This window comes from Epinephelus moara, chromosome 16 (genome assembly GCF_006386435.1).
Source record: "Epinephelus moara isolate mb chromosome 16, YSFRI_EMoa_1.0, whole genome shotgun sequence".
Taxonomy (NCBI): domain Eukaryota; kingdom Metazoa; phylum Chordata; class Actinopteri; order Perciformes; family Serranidae; genus Epinephelus; species Epinephelus moara.
Window position 1 is genome coordinate 43,188,307 of NC_065521.1, and position 19,566 is coordinate 43,207,872.

General features: G+C 41.4%; 1 protein-coding gene across 2 annotated transcripts in view; it reads left to right on the forward strand.

Moving 5' to 3' along the window:
* The window catches only part of LOC126402875 (nucleolar protein 4-like), a 245,629-nt gene that overhangs the window by 122,936 nt on the left and 103,127 nt on the right, over positions 1-19,566 (forward strand). For both annotated transcript variants that reach the window (XM_050065193.1, XM_050065194.1), the window contains one exon: positions 17,011-17,164. In XM_050065193.1, coding sequence (XP_049921150.1) covers positions 17,011-17,164 — 154 coding nt within the window. The remainder of the gene's footprint in view (positions 1-17,010; positions 17,165-19,566) is intronic.

Below are 19,566 nucleotides of genomic sequence, written 5' to 3' on the forward strand. Positions count from 1 at the left end.
GCCAGTGGACCAAGTTTGAACAGTACCAGTAGCTGTGCTTCCATTCACCTCTTTATGTGCACATTTTCATTTTGCGCATAAAACGATCAGAGTGGAAACAACAAAAATTCAAGAAAAGAAAAAAACAAGAAAACTTTACACTTGAGAGGTGGAAAAGTTGGTGTATTGATAAAAGGTAAATGTGACTAAGAGCAATGGACAAGCAGCAATCTCCAGGGCTGAAAAATGGAGCAAACACAGAAGTGCCAAAAACTGCAGTTCCTCTAATGGCCACTTGAGGCTGACTCTAAGGGCTCATTTATGCTCAACGTTAAATACGGATACGGATACGGATGGAGCCCTCTGTCCGTGCTCCGCATTCATTTCGTCCGTATTTCTGCACGTTTCCATAAAGCTTACGGATACGGGCCAAACGGAGCAGTACCACTGGGACCCGTGGGGGCAGTGTTGCTGTCACTACCCGATACGTAGCTCTAGTGAGACACGAAGAAGAAATAACAATTCAATTTCTCTCATCGGCAGTACTAGAGAAAAGAATTCTCCATCCTCCAGTCGCAAGAGGTACATTATCAATATCTCCTCCACAGTCGCCATGTTTGTTTTTGAGTTTGTTGTTGTCATAAACTTTTGACGCTGGGCTGCCCCTTGGTGGATATATTGGTTAACATCCATGCCAACGTAAAGGGCGCATGGAAGTATGTGGGCAGTGACAGTAACACCGTTTGAAACGGACGTATACATTTTCGTACATAAAGGGAGCATAAATGAGCCCTAAAAGCGAGTCAATCCCCATTGACCCCCATGTTAAAATGCCCAACTTTACAGCAGAAATAAACATGTTTACAGCCTGGTACATCATAGTAGTTGTTCAAAACTGTATTCCCTTTGTCCAGTATGCTCTCTGTTATTAAACATTAATTGTTTTGCTTTGTTGAAGGTTTGACCGTCATCTCGATGTACCATCTTTTTCTGCAGTCTCACCTTACTAGAGAAAAGGCACCACTGACTGCTTATCTCAATTAACCAACTCCCAATATTTGTGAAACAGTAGCCTTGTGGATGGATCCATAAATTCCTATTTTCTTTGCCAATTATCTGAAAATTTGGTAAAAATTTGCACCACGTTTTGATGGAAACCCAACAAATTTCAGAAAAAGTTATTTCCACTCTATATAATGTGTCGTGTTAAATCAGTTGAGCTTGAGAACTTGAGCTGACAGGGCTGTGAGGGTACATCAGATATTAAACGTTCCGAGCCGCTAACGTAGATAACAGTGAGAGCATGGTGTGAATGTGTTTAAATATGCAAAACAACAATCAGAGTTTGAATGTCATGAGTCACAGAAGCTGCTGGATGGTGACTGGACACACGGTCGAGACTGTGGGTAGTAAAACTCGAAGCTTCAGACTGAATGATTCACATTATGCTTCATCCTCACTGTTTCGACTTAATTTATTCTCTTCTCCTCTCCCTCATTTTTTTGTTTTCCTTACTTCTTTGTCCAATCTCACTTTCTTTTTCTGCTCCACAACTTTAGCTGTTCCTACTACTTCTGCCTCTCCACTCATTAGAGCTGAAATTTCTCATCTCTCTCTCCTTGTTTAACAGCTTTTCTCCGCCTCTTGCACAACATCTGCTTTGTCACTTTCCAAAGCTCTCATCTTCATCCTCACACCTTCTGCCTCTTCTTGATTGTCCTCTTCTTCTTCCTTCTCCGCCCTCCTAGCAGCTCCTCCCCTTGTTCCCTTTGCATCAGGCCCTCCTGGCCTGAGAGAGAGAGAGACACCACATTTGTTGGAGTTTGTCCCAAAATCATGATCCTGGGCTCCTCCTCCTCCTCCTCCTCCTCTTCTTGTCTTCTCAGTTTCTGATCTACAAGTCTCTTCCTTTATTCTTCTTATGGAAGTTGAAACATGAACCGCTCCTCTCACCTTCACTGTGATAAAAATAGACATCAGAAAAAAGAGGCTGTTAATTATTCAGCCTGGCGCATATTACTGCTTTGCACCTTTTGAAAACTTTACTGTAGTTGTCTTCATCATCATCATCATCTACACTCATTATCATCTACACTCATTATCATCTACACTCATTCAAAAATAAGAAAAGAAAAAACAGCTAAGTTTGTGTTGACTTTCATGACAGGAGCTTGATTTACTAAACATCAGTAAAGCCTGAACGTTAAATACTTTTAAACTTGATTTTGTTTTATTACTCAAATAACTTACGGTAGAAAAAAACTTTTTCTTGCTTTATGTTTTCATTCATGTTTCGTTGTTTGCACGCGTCTTAGACGTTTGAACAACTTAAAGTCCTGCAGCATTTGTATGTCCTCAAAGTGCAGTAGGGTTAACAAATCAATCATCAGCATCCGATGATGCTTCAGTTCTGTATCTATCTGAATCTAACTTCGATACAAAAAAATATCAATATTCATTACCATTTTAAATATCATGGAAAAAAAATGTAACAGTGAGGGCATCAAATTTGAATTATTATTAACAGATTAATCTAACAAGGCTATAACGTGACGACAACAACTTTTCTTTTCTTGGTTAGCAGCAGAGTTCAACAGAATGACAGAGAGAGAGCGCAGCCGGTACCTGTGTATCGATACTGTGGAAAATTAGTTTTTAAAACTGTTTTCAATATTCAGAATTGACACAAAAATATTCTGGAATAGGGATCGGATGATATACAATTTTATTGCAGATTGTGGTGTCCAGCAGCACCCACAGAGACTGCTGAGCAACCAACAGTAAAAGAGACTGCACCAACCTCAAAAAAGATCTTAATAGATCTAGATAGATTTGTTTCTTAACAAAATGTAAAGGACATTGATTCCAGTATGTTTTAGTGCCATTTTATGAGTTGTGAGCATATTTTTTTATGATTATCAGGATGATATTGTGAATCGCAATTGTATTGGTGAGGATAATCATGGCATTAAATTTCCATATTGTCCCATGCTGTAAAAAGTAACCCTGTGACATGTTTTATCAGTAAGTGCAGCAATAATTGATCTTTTTATAAGGATATATGAAAAGTCAACATGTGCAAAAAATATAACAGAGCAGGTTAAACACTCATAGTGATGAGCCTCCAGAGAATTATCATCTCAATCTGCAGCTCCTGTCTGCTTTACAGAGCTTTATAGTGACTTTGAGCTCAGTGTTTATCTGTCCAGTCACAACTTTCCTGTTCTGTTCACTATCACTGCTCTCATTGCATTATATCCAATGAAAACACTGTTTAAAAAAAACTATGTACTCTACCTGCTCAGCAGCAAAGAGCAGACACACAGTTAAAGACAAGCTGGAGGACATAGTGGAGCATTTAGCGGCTGAAGTTGGTAGAGACCAAAAACAGAGCTAAAAGAGAGTGAATATTGGGCCGACATTTGTCACAAACACGACTCCTAATTTAAAATCATGTGACTCCGTAACTGCTGGATTTGGTCAAAAAATCATCTCACTCAGAAAGTTATTGATATGTTATTGTATTACAGGTTTTAGATTTAATCAAAGTAAGTGAAATAGGAACTTAAAGCCACTTTCCTCCACGCTGTTCCCTGCATCATACTGTGTGAGGAGTGTATGTTCCTGCACATGTAAAGCACATGTGCCTACAGTATGTTCTGTAATAGCTTCTCTGAAGGTTCAGACAAATGCAGAGAGACAAAGAAAGATAAAAGTGTGTTATTGAGTTGGTCTGATCGCTCGAGACCCTGTCTATGTGTTAATCTATCAGGCAGGAGTGCTGCTGTTCATCTGTATGCAGATTAGGACAGCTCATTATTGAGACCATTAATAAACAACACACACACACACACACACACGAAAAAGACTCTTTAGCTGACTGGGGGAAAATGGAGAAGAGGAGGAGAAACAGAGGAGGGGAAAGTCTGCCTGTGAGCGCAGATTTCCATCAGATAACCAATAAGATGGTGGAATAACACTTTATTGAGCAGGCCATATCTCCCCATGCTAAATATTTTAGTTGTAATACTGATTTGTTTGCTTTTTGGCTCGAGGAAGAAATTTGATATTCGGTGGTATGCTATATTTTTTGTTTTTGTGGTTGACAAAGCCATGAGAAAACCAGAACCACCAGACTTCTCGTGACACTCAGCGCCAAGCCCATTGGTTCCTACTGAAGATGACATTTAAAAACACCTTACAGATATATCGTTTTTATTAAAAGAACAGAAACTGGCTAAGTAATTTGTTAACACAGTCAGTCACTGTAGTTTCTATCAAACAAACGTGAGGAAGTAGTCAATTTGTTGGGGACTATATTCCGCTGCGGATTAATCCACATTTGATACTCTTGTGCATAGAGCTGAGTTCGGCCACATAAAAATTAGGCCCGTACATGAACTACTGTATGCTGTGTTCCATTTACCTCGTATGTCGAAGCTGGGAATGATGTTACACTTGAGTCAACCGAGTTTCAGTACAAGAAGTCGGAAAACCAAGATGTTGTTAGCATTACACAGTTGATAACGATGCAATATGCTGTATTTGTTCAGACAAACTCTGTTGCAACATGTCCACAGAGAGAAGGTGGACAGTACTGTGCATACAACTGATTTAATGAGGCACAAATAAGACTTAAATGCTAATGAACAGTATATTACTACAGCTTTCACTACTGTTGATGCACGAAGCAGCCATCTTGGATTTAGAGGTCGGGGTTGGTGAGGTTCCTCTGACTTTCCAAGTCCGAAATCTGACTTTACAGTTACAGTTGCAGTTAAAATTTATGATTGGGAACTTGGAAAGTCTGACTTCCCAGTGCAAATGGAACGCACCAATAGTTTCTGTCTAAGCCTCCCCGAGCCCGAACCACAACATATCATAGTGAGTATTAAAACATTTATTAAAAGCTAAAGTAAACTGTACTCTTTTCAGTCGGGTAACGGACATTGGTGGCACAATCTTTGACATGCACCCTCTCCTACTGAATGTTCAGCAAAGCCCAAAAAATGTCATATGCTATATATAATAAATTGAGATTGTGTAACATTTCTCCTCATTAATGAGAGGGATGTCAGGGAGTCAGGATGGGTTGATGGCAACACAGTCCATACATTATTCATGACATTGCACAGACGTCGTGACATTGGAGCAAACCCAAACTGATTCAAGTCTGAGGAAACTCTGAGAAATCGCAGCTCAGCCCAGTCCGAACCTCACAGGTCGTGTCTGTCTCAGTCGGGTCCGTGCAGAGAATCAAAGCTCTATGAGGGAGAGATTGTGGCAGCAGGACGGTGTCGGTGGGATTGAGTCAAAATAAACTACAGTGTGTGTTGTTAATGTTGTTAATGTAGGAAATGTCAACCAGTGCAACAGTGTGGCTCGTTGATGTGTTTTTAGTAGTCTGAGGACAACATTAGAGCTCTGTGGCAAAGAGGAAGAAGACAGAATCAATTCATTGATTGTTTTGGCTTTTTCATGGGATTTGCTGACAACAGACGTGTCCCGATGATAAAACATAGACTAATTTGCCCCTGCTTTGTTTGCCTGATTGCATGTTTTTCAACATGTAATCAGGCAAACAAAAGAGACTAGATAATTATCAATTTTGCTGCATCAGTATTGGTAGTTATATTACATTGAGTTACCAGATATTGCCCTAATGTTCCTGTAGTTTCAAGTTGTTGCAGGTATTTTGTACTTGCTGTTTCACTGAAATCATAAATAACACCAGACATGACTCTACATTAAAATGAAATCACCTGCTGGAATCTGGTCACAGCAATTTATCTCAGAAAAGTAATACTGTTCAGTCTCTCTTTCACAGCACCAGAGACGAAGAGCTCCTTATGACTTCATCAGCGCTCGTTTTCCAAGAGTCTTTATGAAAAGTGAAGTCAGACAGATTTACCATTAGATAGCTTCCATGGCTCTAATATGAATCCTCTGTTCTTCAGTCCTCCAGCGCCGCGACAAAGAGATGTAGGCTAACCAGTGATTATAGCATTGCGATTATATGGTAATTGAAAATGAGGTAATGCGGGCTGGCGATGATAGTAATTGAAAAGGAATTAAGAGTAGATTAAAATAAGGTCTCATTTGATCATTTGTCAGAGTTGATTCATGTGCCTGGCTGTGGTGAATTAGCAGCCTCAGAATAGTCTCCGAGCTGATTAACATGTCGAGCTGTGAGTTCACGGACTCGCTCACGAACTTGCATATCTGTAACAGGCCTGGAATGTGAGCCTTAGAAATCTTAAGTATTTCCCTTTTTTTTTCGGAATTACACTTAGCTGTGCAGCAATATTAACCGACAGTCTCACTGCCTAGAGCTGCTTTGTTTCTCAGACGTATTAGCCCCCTGAACATTGTTTCAGAGAGAAATACTAGGAACTGTGGGAGCTTTGCTAATTTCAGTGGCCTATAATTATCGCCTGGTTCCATTGAAGAATTCTAATAACAGTTGTCCCAACTCTGATTATTTGCCCTTAGAGGTGACTTGTTCCTGATGACTCACATATTCAGTGTTAATGCTGCACACAGATGTGCTGTTGGGTTTTTTTTATCTGCTCCACATGGATGTGTTAAATAAAATTGGACCCTGAGGCACATGTGCTGTATGTCGATCTGTATTTGTGAACTTCAATCAACAGCACAAAAAGTAAAAAAATGTTGTTTTTTTTTAAAAAAAAAAAGACTGTTGCACTCTTCAAAGTGACAGTGTAACACTAATGTCTCTGCTAAAAATATCAAGTAAATGACTTCAGTAAGAAAATTAACTGGCAACTGTTGTGATAATTAATCATTTCAGGTGATTTTCACACAGCATATCAACCCTTTCATGGATTCAGATTCTAAAATGTGAGAATCTCTGTAAACATAATTGTCCACTGAATATCTTTGGACTGTTGGTTGGACAAAATTTGAAGACGTCATCACAGCCTGTGGGGAATAGTGCAGCTTTTTCTTTGTTTCCTGTTGTTTAACAAACCTAATGATTCATGGATTAACTGAGAAAATAATGGTGAGGAGTAGTTACAAAAAGAGATGCTACTTTTCGTAGCGTTTAAGGTGTATTATGTAGGATTTTCCTAGAAAACAACGAATAGACTCATACAGAGGTAATCCCTCTCAACAACGATCCACTGGAATTGTGTGGTGGTGTGTTTATCTGCAGAGACTCTGCCCTCTGTCTGCGTTTTCTATTTTTGTCTCCGCCCCGGCGACAGCCATGGCTAGAGGCATTATGTTTGCGGGTTGTTTGTACATACATACATACTTATGTCCACATGTGTGGTCATACCATTCTTGTGAACAGAATACCTCAAGAACCTTGAGGGACTTGGTTCACATTTGGCACAAACATCCACTCGGATCTTTGTGCCAAATGGACTGTTGCCAAGTGAACTGAATAAATTTTGGTGGCCAAAGGTCAATGTCACTGTGTCTTTGCATCCCTCTCATACTCACAAACAAAATATTTCAAGAACACCTTAAGGGATTTCCTCAAATTTGGCACAAACATCCACTTGGAGTCAACTATGAACTTATTAGTGGTCAAATGTCAAGGCTACTGTGACCTTGCATTCGTCTTATTTTTGTGAACATGATATCTCAAGAACCATAATAATGATAATAACTTTAATTTATATAGCGCCTTTCAAGAAACCCAAGGTCACTTTACAATACATAGTAATGAAACAATAACACCAACAGAACAGTACAACAACAATACAACACAAGCAGTACATAAAAGCAACAATACTATAACAAACAACAGAAGAAAGCAGAGAAACTGTGTGATGGTACACTGGGCATGAGATGGATTATTGAATTTAAAAGCCATGGTGAACAGATGAGTTTTGAGGGTGGATTTGAAAATGTCCAGTGAAGGGGCGTTGAGGATTACAGGGGGGAGAGTTCCAGAGGGTGGGGGCAGCGACGCTGAAGGCCCAGTTACCAAAAGTTCGGAGGCGGGAGTGAGGGATGGAGAGTAGGCCAGAGTCAGAGGAGCGCAGAGATCTGGACGGAGTGTAGGGGTGGAAGAGGTCTGTTATGTACTGTGGGGCGAGGGCATGGAGGGACTTGTAGGTGAGGAAAATGATGAAGAGATGACATTTTATATCCAAAAGGTCAGAGGTCAGCTTCACTCTGACATCATAAAGTTTTGCTAAAGCACTTTTCTGGACATGACTCTATGTCATATTTCAGGAGCAGAAGGGGAGATATTTAATCAGATACTGAGTTGGTGACACTAAACTTGGTTGCCCACCTTGAAACCGTGCTGATTGTAAAGATCTTCTGTGCTGTTGGGGGAAGATGTGTGTGAAGCATCCATGTTTTCACAGACATGGATGTAAACTGTGGCTGCAACTTGACTGGTTCATGGAGGCATAGAAATGCAGAGTGGTAATTCTAGTTTTCTTCTTGTGTTTGGGACGTTCCTGGGCACAGTAGGCAGACGAGGCTGGGATGTATCAAAGGTAGTGACCAGACTGACTGTAAGCAGCATGCATCAAAGAGGAAGCGATGAAAATCAAGACACAGCACAGGAAAAACGCAACTTTAGCGAAATGCTAAGCAGCCGAATCTGGCGTTGACTTCGTTGGGGACACTGTTAAAAAAAAAAAGTAACCGACAATTCCTGCATATTGTACCTTTGGGTTTCAGGATGTTTGTAAGGAAATAAGGAACTCTCAAGGATGTTTTCTTCTTGTCAGTTCATACTGGTCTTAGATGTGTGTTTATATCCTCAAAGAGATCAGAGCCCTGAAACGGGGACATTGTCATATGAGAGAACACATGAGACACTCTGGATTCACAAAGTGTAAAACATACATTTTAAACCAGAACTGAAAACAACAACAACAACACCAACTTTACTATGACATGATGGTGCTGTAATAGTTGACACCTTGACATTCACTGTGGACTGAAGCCTCTCTGATTTAATGACACAGCTCTCTGGATAGCTCAGCTGTTTCCAGACCTACGTTGATACCACCAGTTATTGTCAGTGTGTGTAGTCGTACTGGCTGGCTGCCTGGCTGCAGCGAGGAAGCTAATCCAGTGTGACGAGTCCAGGGAAACTCCTCCTCTGAGAACGCTCTTTAATGGACAGATATGGGTCAGTGCTGCCACATGGACTCACTACAGGAGCTTCAGTAATAGTTGCATGTACACAACTGTCTTTCTTCTTTAGATGGAGGCTGTGGAATCCCCCACAGTAGATAGTTGTTTTAGTTTTTAATTGATCGTGCAGTGACAGCAAAGAGAGCACAAATGAAGGTTTTCTTAAAGAGAAACGTCCTGTTTTAGCTTCTGGCTGGTTATGCTGCTTGGAAAGAAGAGAAGACATCAACTAATTATAGTAATACATTAGAGGATGGGGTCTCTCTGCTTGATCACTCATTGATATTTCAGTTCGTAAGAGCTTTTCCATTTTCAGTTTGAAACAGCTCTAAATGATTTAGTCTTCTTCCGCTGCACATGGAGGGGTGTGTGTGAGTCATGAAAATAAAATAAAAGATGGATTTTTTTTCTCCTTGCAGCATGTTGAGCAAGTGATGACATGAGAGGAAAACACAGAAACTGCACATTACAAAAGGTGTCACCAAATCCTGTAAACAAGAATTACTGAGGCGGCAAAATACCAACTGAATGCTTTATTTTCTGATCAGGAGAAAAATGGAAAATATAAGAAATGTTGTCTGTGCCATTTCTACCTTTACACGTCAGGAGTTTATAATATAACAATGTCTGTGGTAAAATAATGCAGCTCACTGTTGTTACTCTGCATGCCAAACCTTACTTGTAAAAAAAAGCTTCTTATTTTAAAGCTGGACGTGTTCAGGACAAAAGATTAGGCTTTATCTACCCCACCCCCGAACCTCCCCACGAACCCAATGACCTCTCAGATGTCCCTGCACGCTGCCTATCCAAACTCTGCTCCCATGATTCCCAGAGCTACAATAGTAGAGATACTATATTCTTCCATTTTCTTTATTCGTGCATTCAATCAAGATAAATTACTCAAATTTCATGTCTTTGTTATTTGTAAAACAGTTACAGTAGAGCAGCTGTTGGCAACTTTATGTAATTGTTTTCAATGAAAATAGAGCGTTTTGCTCAAAGCTTTGCATTGCTGATCACCTTGCGTTTTTCCACTCTGGGGCCCGTACACATGACACATTATCTGCAGCCTCAAATCCATTGTTTTCAATGAAGATTTACGGAAGGCACACCCACAAATGAGAGCAAAAACAGTCATGGTGCTCAAGCGTTCCCAAGCTTTTGTTTTTCGGGGCGTGATGGCTGCGCCCTGAGATACACATGGTTCAACTTTTGGAAGGCAGTGGCATGCATGTCATGTGATGAGGTCACCAGTCACAGCCTGCCGGTATCTTTCCTTTGGTTCATAAATATCAGTCTGTAGCAAATGTGGAGGAGAAATTGGTGATTTGAGTGCAAGACTACCCAAAGCTTGTCTCACGTACAATATTTATGCCAAAAAACAATGGCTGGAGGAAGATCAGCTCCAAACTTGGGCTGTCTTGGAAGTAGGCTATTATACGGTGTTGGTTATGGTCGCTCAGCAACGTGAGATGCTACCTGTCTCCGTGCCCTTGAAAGTTGGCACAGAGTACGCATAAGAGTAGAATCCAGCACCCTACCCAGAGATGCGGCATGTGTCCTGGACCCTTCGCGTCTTGCGTTTTTGCATTGTGTCCTGAACGCCTTGAGTTGAAGACACTTCAAATCTGAGCAGAAAATGCGCCCGATGTCATCAGTGTTTTTTTTTTTACATTGTCCAATCAGATGAATCAAGAGGGTGACTCTCTATGGCGGCAATGACAGCAAGCACTAGCATACACGGTTTGCGTGAAGCTAATATAAGCTCACTTTCAACATGGCCCTGAGAAACCTGCAAGACATATCTGAACAAAGTGTCACGTCAACTATTTTCTAACATTTTACCAACCATAATTGGCCCGACGATTGATAGCAGTTTGTAAACGGTGTCAAAACATCCTAAAATAAACCTTAAACCAACCATCATCCAGGCAAAGCTCCTGGACCAGCTGGTGGTGCTCACTGTGATTTCACCTCTTTCTCATGTACCCGCATGGATCTGCTTCCATGTACCCAATGTGCAATTTGGGAACAGTCTCTCACCCTCAATTCGAGCCAGAGCAAGTTCCCTCCCCCTGTCCATTTGTTATGCAGATTTCAAGGTACAGAGCTGTGAGTTCACCCCTCAGCAAAATATTAGTTAAGCTAAGGACAGGTGATTTAGTGGTTGCTTAGCAACATTTTAAAAAAAGACACAGCAAGTTGCATAAAGCGCCGTGTTTGACTGGGGCTTCAACAACAAAAGGTAGTGCTCTGTCTGATCAGGGCCGAACAATACTACTCCAAAATGTATCAAAGGTAGAAGTAGTGTAAACAGTCTTGTATGTCAATGCTCATCCAGAATCTCATTTTTTAATGTATCAAATATTAAATATTATGTTGGTAAAAATCTATTTAGACTATATAAGAAAATATACATAAAGTATAGACACCAATCAGCCACAACATTAAAGCCACTGACAGGTGAAGTGAATATTATTGATCATCCTGTTACAATACAATATGCTTGGAAACCTTGGGTCCTGGCATTCATGTGGATGCCACTTGACACAAACACCGCTGTACAGCAAGTACCCCCTCATGGCAACAGCTCTCCTTGATGGCAGCACCATCAGGGAGAGCCGTTGGAAAGAGATCCAAGGTAGGGCCTCCTTGGATCAGACTTAGACTGGACTTGGCTTTGACATGTGAAGGCATGGGCACAGGACCTCTGGAGATGTTCATGGTATCTGGCACCAGTGCATTGGCAGCAGATCCTTTGAGTCCCGTGGGTTGTGAGGTGGGGGACATCTAACAGATGCTCACGCAGACTGGGATCTGGGGAACTTGGAGGCCGAATCAATGCTTTGATCTCTTTGCCATGTTCTTTGGGCCATTCCTGAGCAATTTTAGTGGTGTGGCGTGGCGCATTGTCGTGATGGAGGGGGAGTGCCAATGCCATGTGGGAATGTCCTTGGTCTGCAACAGTGTTTGGTGGTGGTGCATCCACATGAATGAAAGACAGAACATTGCATTGTAGCGAGATGATCAATGATCACTTCAGATGTCTGTGGTTTAAATGTTGTGGCTGACCGGTGTATAAATATAGACTGTATCTGAAAGGCAAAAGGAACATTTTTATTTTGATTGTATACGTGCGACTGTTTCCTTAGCCTTTGTTTCTGTCTACATTTCTGTCATTTCTCAGCCACTCCTGTTGCTGAGCAGCTCTCATTATTAGCTGCAGCATTTTTTCACTGTCGCGTGTAGCCTGTTGAATTATGCATAGTGTCCCTGCTCAGAGTGAAGGCTGACATGTATGTAAAATAAGCAGAAAATGTGACTTTTGTGTCGCCAGGCTGCTGCTCTCCGCCTGTCACTCCACCTGCCCGTAAAACGGTGTGTTCACCTGTCTGTCTTCTCATTCGAGAGTTTTTAAAGCAACAGCAGTCATGAAAAGAGCAGTTTACTGCGTCTGAGCTCCGGTGTCATCGAGGTCTTTGCTCATTCATTAATCTTTTCATTGTTTGCAAGTGTTTGTGTGTGTACATTTGTGTGTAATAAAAGGCAGTTGTAGCACTCAGGACCTCATTACTGAAAGTGCAGGTCTCTTTAGATGCTGATAACAGCTATAGAAGGGTGTGTGTGTGTGTGTGTGTGTGTCTGTGTGTGTGTGTGTATTTTATATTTATGCTGCTGCTCCAGGCTCAAACCTCAGTCCAAGATAACATGAAGGTGTTTTGAGGCTGATTCTGTTATGAGTGAGGCGCTGTGTTTGTATTGAGGCGTGTTCAGGGCCAATGATCAGAGCTTCTGTCTTGTCAGTGTTATATTTTAAAAAGTTATGGAACATCTTGTGCTTTATGACCCAAGAAGGATAAAAAGACACTGAATTCTTAGAAAGACAGTTTAAGGGAAAAAAAGACAAGTGGTGATGACTGGGATACGTGTTAATGTTTTGTTCTGAAGGTGAAGTGTCCCATAAATCATGTCAATATTGGACAATTCAGTCACTCATATTTGATGTCTAGTGCCCTTTTTGTAGAGATGTAAGGTTGAGGTGGAGGATGGACAAATTTGCGTCCTTGTGTTAATCTTTTTATCAACCGTGACCACAGTCCTTCCTTATTTTTAACCAAGTATTTCAGTTGCCTAACCTTAACCACACCTTAAAGGTCCAGTGTGTAGGATTTAGGGGGCAGAAATGGAATATAATACAATATGTATGTCTTCTTTTGTGTATAATCACCTACAAATAAAATCTGTTGTGTTTTTGTTACCTTAGAAAAACCCGTTTATATCTACATAGGGAACCGGTCCCTGTCTGCAGAGATTGCCATGTTGCACTGCCATGTTTCTACAGTAGCCCAGACACCAGCCCCTTTTACACTGCCAGATTTTCGTTGAATGTTGGGCCGTTTTGCCGGTAAGCTTCGAGCGTTTAGACACACAGAGCCGGATTGGTGAGTTGATCCGAGGTGCCCAATTTTCCGCCTCGTAGGGTAGACATATTGGCGGAACCTTTTTAGTTTAAACAGAGCGAGGCGGCCTTCCGCAACGGGAGGGGCTATTGAAGACTTGTGGGAGGAGCTGTTGATGACGCCGCACGTGCGAGCCACTGGCGGTGGATAAACAGGAAACAGCTGATAGCAGGAATTAGCGAGCAGCTAGTAGCAAGAGAGAAATGCAAACCTGACAGACACTGTAAAGATGAGCAACTGGGGAGACAAGGAATTGCGTGCCCTCCTTGTCCTCGCAAATGAAGAGGCCATTAACCGTCAGATGACGGGGACGGTGAAGGACGGGCCAACTTACGAGAGAATCGCCAAAGGACTGACCAGCCACGGCTTCCCTCCCACATCACTGTATACATCACACGCTGAGCTTCACGTTTTGTTACTTGCTCACGCCCCCCATTGGCCCGAAAAAGAAGCATTCTGTATAAACAAAAGTAGGTAGGCGCCATTTTGCTGCACTCCCCTATTTTGTTTTTATACTGCCAATGCTGAAAAAAGACTGATTGGGCTTTCCTGCAAATTTGCACAATTCCTGTCTAAAAAGGGCTACTGATTTGTCACATGAAAACTGTGTTATTCAGTGTTTGTACCAGTTTAAATCACCTGGTTCGTCTGTATTGGAGAGGAAGAGACCGGATAATTCAGCTCCTACTTAAAACCTCTCTAACAATAATGAACACATTCAAACCTGGAGAAGTATCAGCTGGTTGAAATCTGCAACCCTCACCACAAGACGCGACAAAAATCCCCCTAAATCTTACACAGCACCCCTTTAAAGGGATAAGTTGCCAATTTTCAAACAGCCTTGTATCATAACAATGTGGGTAGTACTGTATGTGTCAATGAACTCTGCTAAACTTCCCTCCATTTTACTAGCATCCAGAACTCCTTGCTTCTCTCTCAGCTCATATCAGATCTCCAGACTTTCCCTGGCTCTAGGGTTGTTGTCCAAAAGAACTACAGATTGTACTTTCTTTTTTTGCATGCCTGCACAGACACAGTCTGTGTCTGAGTCTAGAAGTGGATGAAGAGAAACACGCTCCTCTCTTTATCTCTCAAATGAAGACCAAACTCAGATTAAATGATTAAATAAGCAGTGTTGATTAAATAAGAACATAGATTCTGTTACTGCACTGCATTTTTCTTGTCTAAAATGTTTTCAAAAACATATTTTAGCTTGCTGTAATTGAAGATCATTGACCAGTTGGTTGCCATTTTTTTCCTGTGATAAAACAGCCAAGCTTGCATTATATCACCCACAATGGGAGCGTTAATTGTTCTGGCAAGGCGCAGTGCATTCTGGTAGTTTTAGGTTTTCTACCTCTTGAGCAAAAGCAAGGCCACAGCCTTTCTCTCCGTTTTCTCTGGTCATGTAGCACCAATTTAAAAAGTGTTTGTGTCTTTCTACTGCATGACTAGACCATCTTTCCAGCTGTAAAATAATTCTTTACTCAGAGTTTATTTGCTTTAAACATGATCGGTCCCTGATCATAACCATAACTATAGTTACCATGTGCAAATACCATAATATAAAAGTAAGAGTTTCAAAAAATGTTGGCATTGCATGTAGAAAATTAAATAAAATAAATAAAAACATTACACAAAATGTAGGTTTTTGCAGATTTGTCCAGCTTTTGTGTTTTTGTCTCGGTGGTTCTAAATATGACGTTTTGATTTGAATAAAACAACTGCACATACTGTTTGTCAACCTCAGCTGATAACTGCCTCACAGTATGATTTGTGTGACAGTTCATACTGGGAATTATCTCACAACTTCAGGAACTCCAGTTCTTTCTGTTCTTTTACTCCTATCAGGTTTTTTATTTTACATTCTTGAAATAATGTCCGACAGCTTCAGGATGAGCACAAATTTTTGGCTCAACTGTAAACACTTAACACGCATAAACACTTCTCCACCTCAGTTTCTTTGTGCCCACTTGTGTCTTTCCATTTCCTTACATCACCTCTAAAAGTCACGTCATGTTCAGTGTGAACACAACTTTAGAGGTGTATACTTTTTCATACAGAGAGAGGCCCAGCATCTGTCAATCCCCTGCTGATCTAGAAGTGGTGAGATCTGTTTCATGAAAGCTTTCCCGCTCAGCTTTTGGAAGCTCTCAACTGGCGAAAAAATCCTGTATCCCGTGGGAAGTGTTACATTTTTTGAACACAGAGAAAAAATTTGTGAGGTGGAAGGAAGACAGCGCAGAGTTTAGAGGAAAAACATCTCGGTGTGATGTGCCTGCTACCAGCGAGGCCCGCAGGTGCTGCACACTGAGCAGCAGTTGGCGTGTTGTGTTTGATATGCCTGCCTGCCGCTTCTCCGCCTCGTGTTTCTTGTTTCCTCTGATGTTTGGGTTAAACCGGCGGAGCAGCTGTCATGGCTGCACCCGTGGATGCTGACTCTGACAAAGCGGAGAATAGAGAGATTAAAAATGGCTCAAAACTGTTCCATTGATGAGAAAGCAGTTTGAGGTGGATTTATCTTCTATTAGAAACCAGAGTTTTGATTTAGTCTTTACTTTTTCTAGGAATTCTTCTTTGGTTGTCTCATTCGACTTGTGTCAACTTCATTTTCTCTTTTCTTGGTGTTGATGTATTTTCGACACCTCTGCCAGAGAGGAAACATCTTTATTTTCAACACTTCCTCTGTCATCATCCACACACTCATCCACATGTCAATAAATGCCTTCTGGTGTTCATTTACACTTGTAGTGTACAAAGAGAAGCAGAAATTTCCCAAGTGATTATTAGGCACAAAGGAAAGACAATATTTGTGTCCATGTGAGACGATTTGTAAGCTTGATGTTGTCTCTGCATGATATCGATCCATGCAGACAAGACTGGGCTCAGAAATGATGCTTTATTCTTGCAGTAAATCTTATAGATTTATATTTGTTCTTGTCAGTCACTGCGTTCTGTGGTTTGAAGTTAACGTTGCTTGCAATGGTTTGAAATTGTACATCTGCCAGTAGATGTTGTAAAAGATCAAATCAAGGATGCAAGTATCCAATTCGTAAAATATTTTTGAATATAGAGAAAAAAGAACCAGTAAATTCTGTCAATGATCAAAGTGTTGTTGCACCCACCTGTTTGCTGCAACAACTTTTAACATTAAATGCACTGCTTAGTGTTTTTCTCTTCATTCAAACCTAAATAACTAACTGCAGTCTTTCCCTTTAAATAGACATGATGTTATTCTGGTGATTAAAGTTGCCTAGAGAGGATTTCTCTGTGGATCAGTTGCAAGCTAAATGCCTGAAATATATAATACTGCTCATCTTATCTGATTGTGTAATTCACGTGTCTCGATCTGTAGAAACGTAGCTTGTCTAATACACTATTACTATGCTCGTATGCAGATATGCATAACTGATGTTCCTGTTCTGTCTCTTCTGCTCAGGATGACAGTTCACTGAGCAGCGAGGAGGAGGCAGAGATGAGCGAGCCCACATGGCTAGCAGCTGATCTGGGAGCAGCGTCCGACCTGAGCCCGCCGAGCCGAGGAGAGAGGATGCGCCACAGTCCCCAGAACACACACAGCAAGGAGGATGACGGTAAGGACAAGAAGGATGTTAGATCAAGAGTGGTGTGCTCTTCATTTGCTGTGACGTGAAAATATTGTTCTATAAGAGCAGATTTGCAGATTTGAAGGTGGAAATCTGCTGGATTGAAAAAATTAGCTCAAGCTGCAGGTTTGGAGGAGATGATTTAAAAAGATATTTTCTTTATACTTTTTTAATTAAATGAAATAGAGGAGAGACTCCCAGTAGGAACGATTTAAAGTCCTCCCACTTTAATTACAGTCCCCACTGACTGCGTTTATTTCCTTTCATTTACCCTGCGATACAGAGAGATGGTGTGTTATAATACAACCAGAGTTACGTCCTTGTAACTTCCACGTGGCCTTGTGCAGCTGCTGTGTTTCTGTTCTTGCATTAATTACGGTGATTGTGAAGGCGAGACAGGTTGCGGTAGAGATGGCTTTGCTTGATGTGTGTTACTGAAAAGCAGCAGATTACTGACCCTGACAACACAAGCAGCCCGACAGTCAGACCAATCACAGCTCTCGTTGTCTCCACATGGTGTCTGTGTAGCCGCCACAGCTCCAACATGTACTGTAGGTACATATGAGGAGGTCCGCAGCGGAGCTACGGCGCCATTAAGCTGTAATTTTGTCAGCAGTAGCTGCTCTTGTCGATTTATGGTCATTAGACCTGAATGGCATAATGATTTTATATAATTATGATTATATTCAGGTGTTGCTGTTGATTTTAACATTGGTTGCTGTGTGTTACACTTTTAGAACTGCTCCTTTGACTCACTTCTACACTCAAGACCTGCAACCAATCAAAGCAACAAAATGTGATGGTGCACAAGGTGTAAACAGACTACAGCGTGCAGAGATGAGCTGTGATGGCGCTGCATCAGTACGTCTGGGAACAACTGTTGTCGTTTTGCCATCAGAATTTAAAAATAGAGCTTCATCAGAAAATTCTACATCAGCAGCAGCAGCCATCTTGGTTGTTGTTGAAATTCTCTCAACAGCGCGCCTCTTTACTAAGCTAACTTTATTTTCGCTGTAGTGTCCCCAGCAGGCTGACGCACAAGCCAAGCATGACATCATCACTTATTTTGCATACTGTATCCTACTGCCTACTATCCAGGCCGCCCACAAATCTGTCTGAGTAGCAGAGGGACCTGACGCAGCTGTCAGAGCAGACACAACCTGAACTTGCAGATTCGTCTAGCATTTTGAGGAATGTCTTCCAGGATTGTGGAAACTGAATTCTACAGATAGGCCCCGTCACAAACGTACAGTACAAGCAGCAGATTGTGTGTGTGTGTGTGTGTGTGTGTGTGTGTGTGTGGTTTTTTAAAACAAATGCACATTCTGTTGATCAGATGCTGATTTTTCAGCCTTTTCGCAGCAGAGATCACAGCAGACGTTCTGATCTTTGACCAAAGGATTGTCTGTCAGAAATAAAACTGACCAAGATCCTTGAACATGTTATAAAAGCTCTGCTCTACTGGAGGTGTTTCTTTCTTTCTTTCTTTCTTTCTTTCTTTCTTTCTTTCTCATCACACTAAACTGTCACTCTTGCTCTTCTCCTCTCTGCCTCCCCTATGTCCTTTTGTTTCTCTCTCCTCCCACCTTGCTTGCTTTCCTACCTGCCTGTCACTCTCCTGCCTTTCTCTCTAGCTTCCCCCCACACATACATTATTTCTCTTTTACTTTTCCTCTCTTTCTGCCTCTCTCTCCCTCTCTCTCTCTCTCTCTCTCTCTCTCTCTCTCTGCACTGAAAGGCTTCCTGTGGTGAGGAGTGCTCACTTTGAAGACAACAGTATTGTTTCATAATGCTACAAGGATACAGCAATTAGCTGCTGTCGTAACAAGTGGGCTGTGTGTATATTCGTGTGTGTGTGTGTGTGTGTGTGTGTGAGAGACCTTGCCCATGCATATTTGAATGGCACTGTAATGCACTGTACCCAGCACTGAGTGTGTGTGTGTGTGTGGTTGTGCTGCTACTGTGCAGAGACAGTAAGGCAGTAGTGAAACAGGCCCAGGTGTGTGTGTGTGTGTGTTGATGTGAGTGGGGTTGACGGTTCGGTGGCAGGCAGGAGTAAGTGCTCCAACCGATCTCCATCAGGATCTTTCTTTCTCTGCCAGATGACAAAAGAAGAAAAGAAGGAATTAGGGGACAAGGAAAGGTGTTAGAGGTGGAGGAGGTAAAATGCAAAGGAGACATAAAGAAGGGATTTTGTAGCGGCTCTATAGCGCAATCTCTGTGTAAAAAGGGCTTTAGTTTCAGCTGATTATACACTAATTAAAACCTTAAACATATCAATTTATATATTTATTATACTCCTAAAATATCTGTGGGGAGACTTAAAACATATGTGATTGTGTTTAGTATCTTAACAGAGAGTTTAATGTCCTTTTCATGCTTTTATTTAA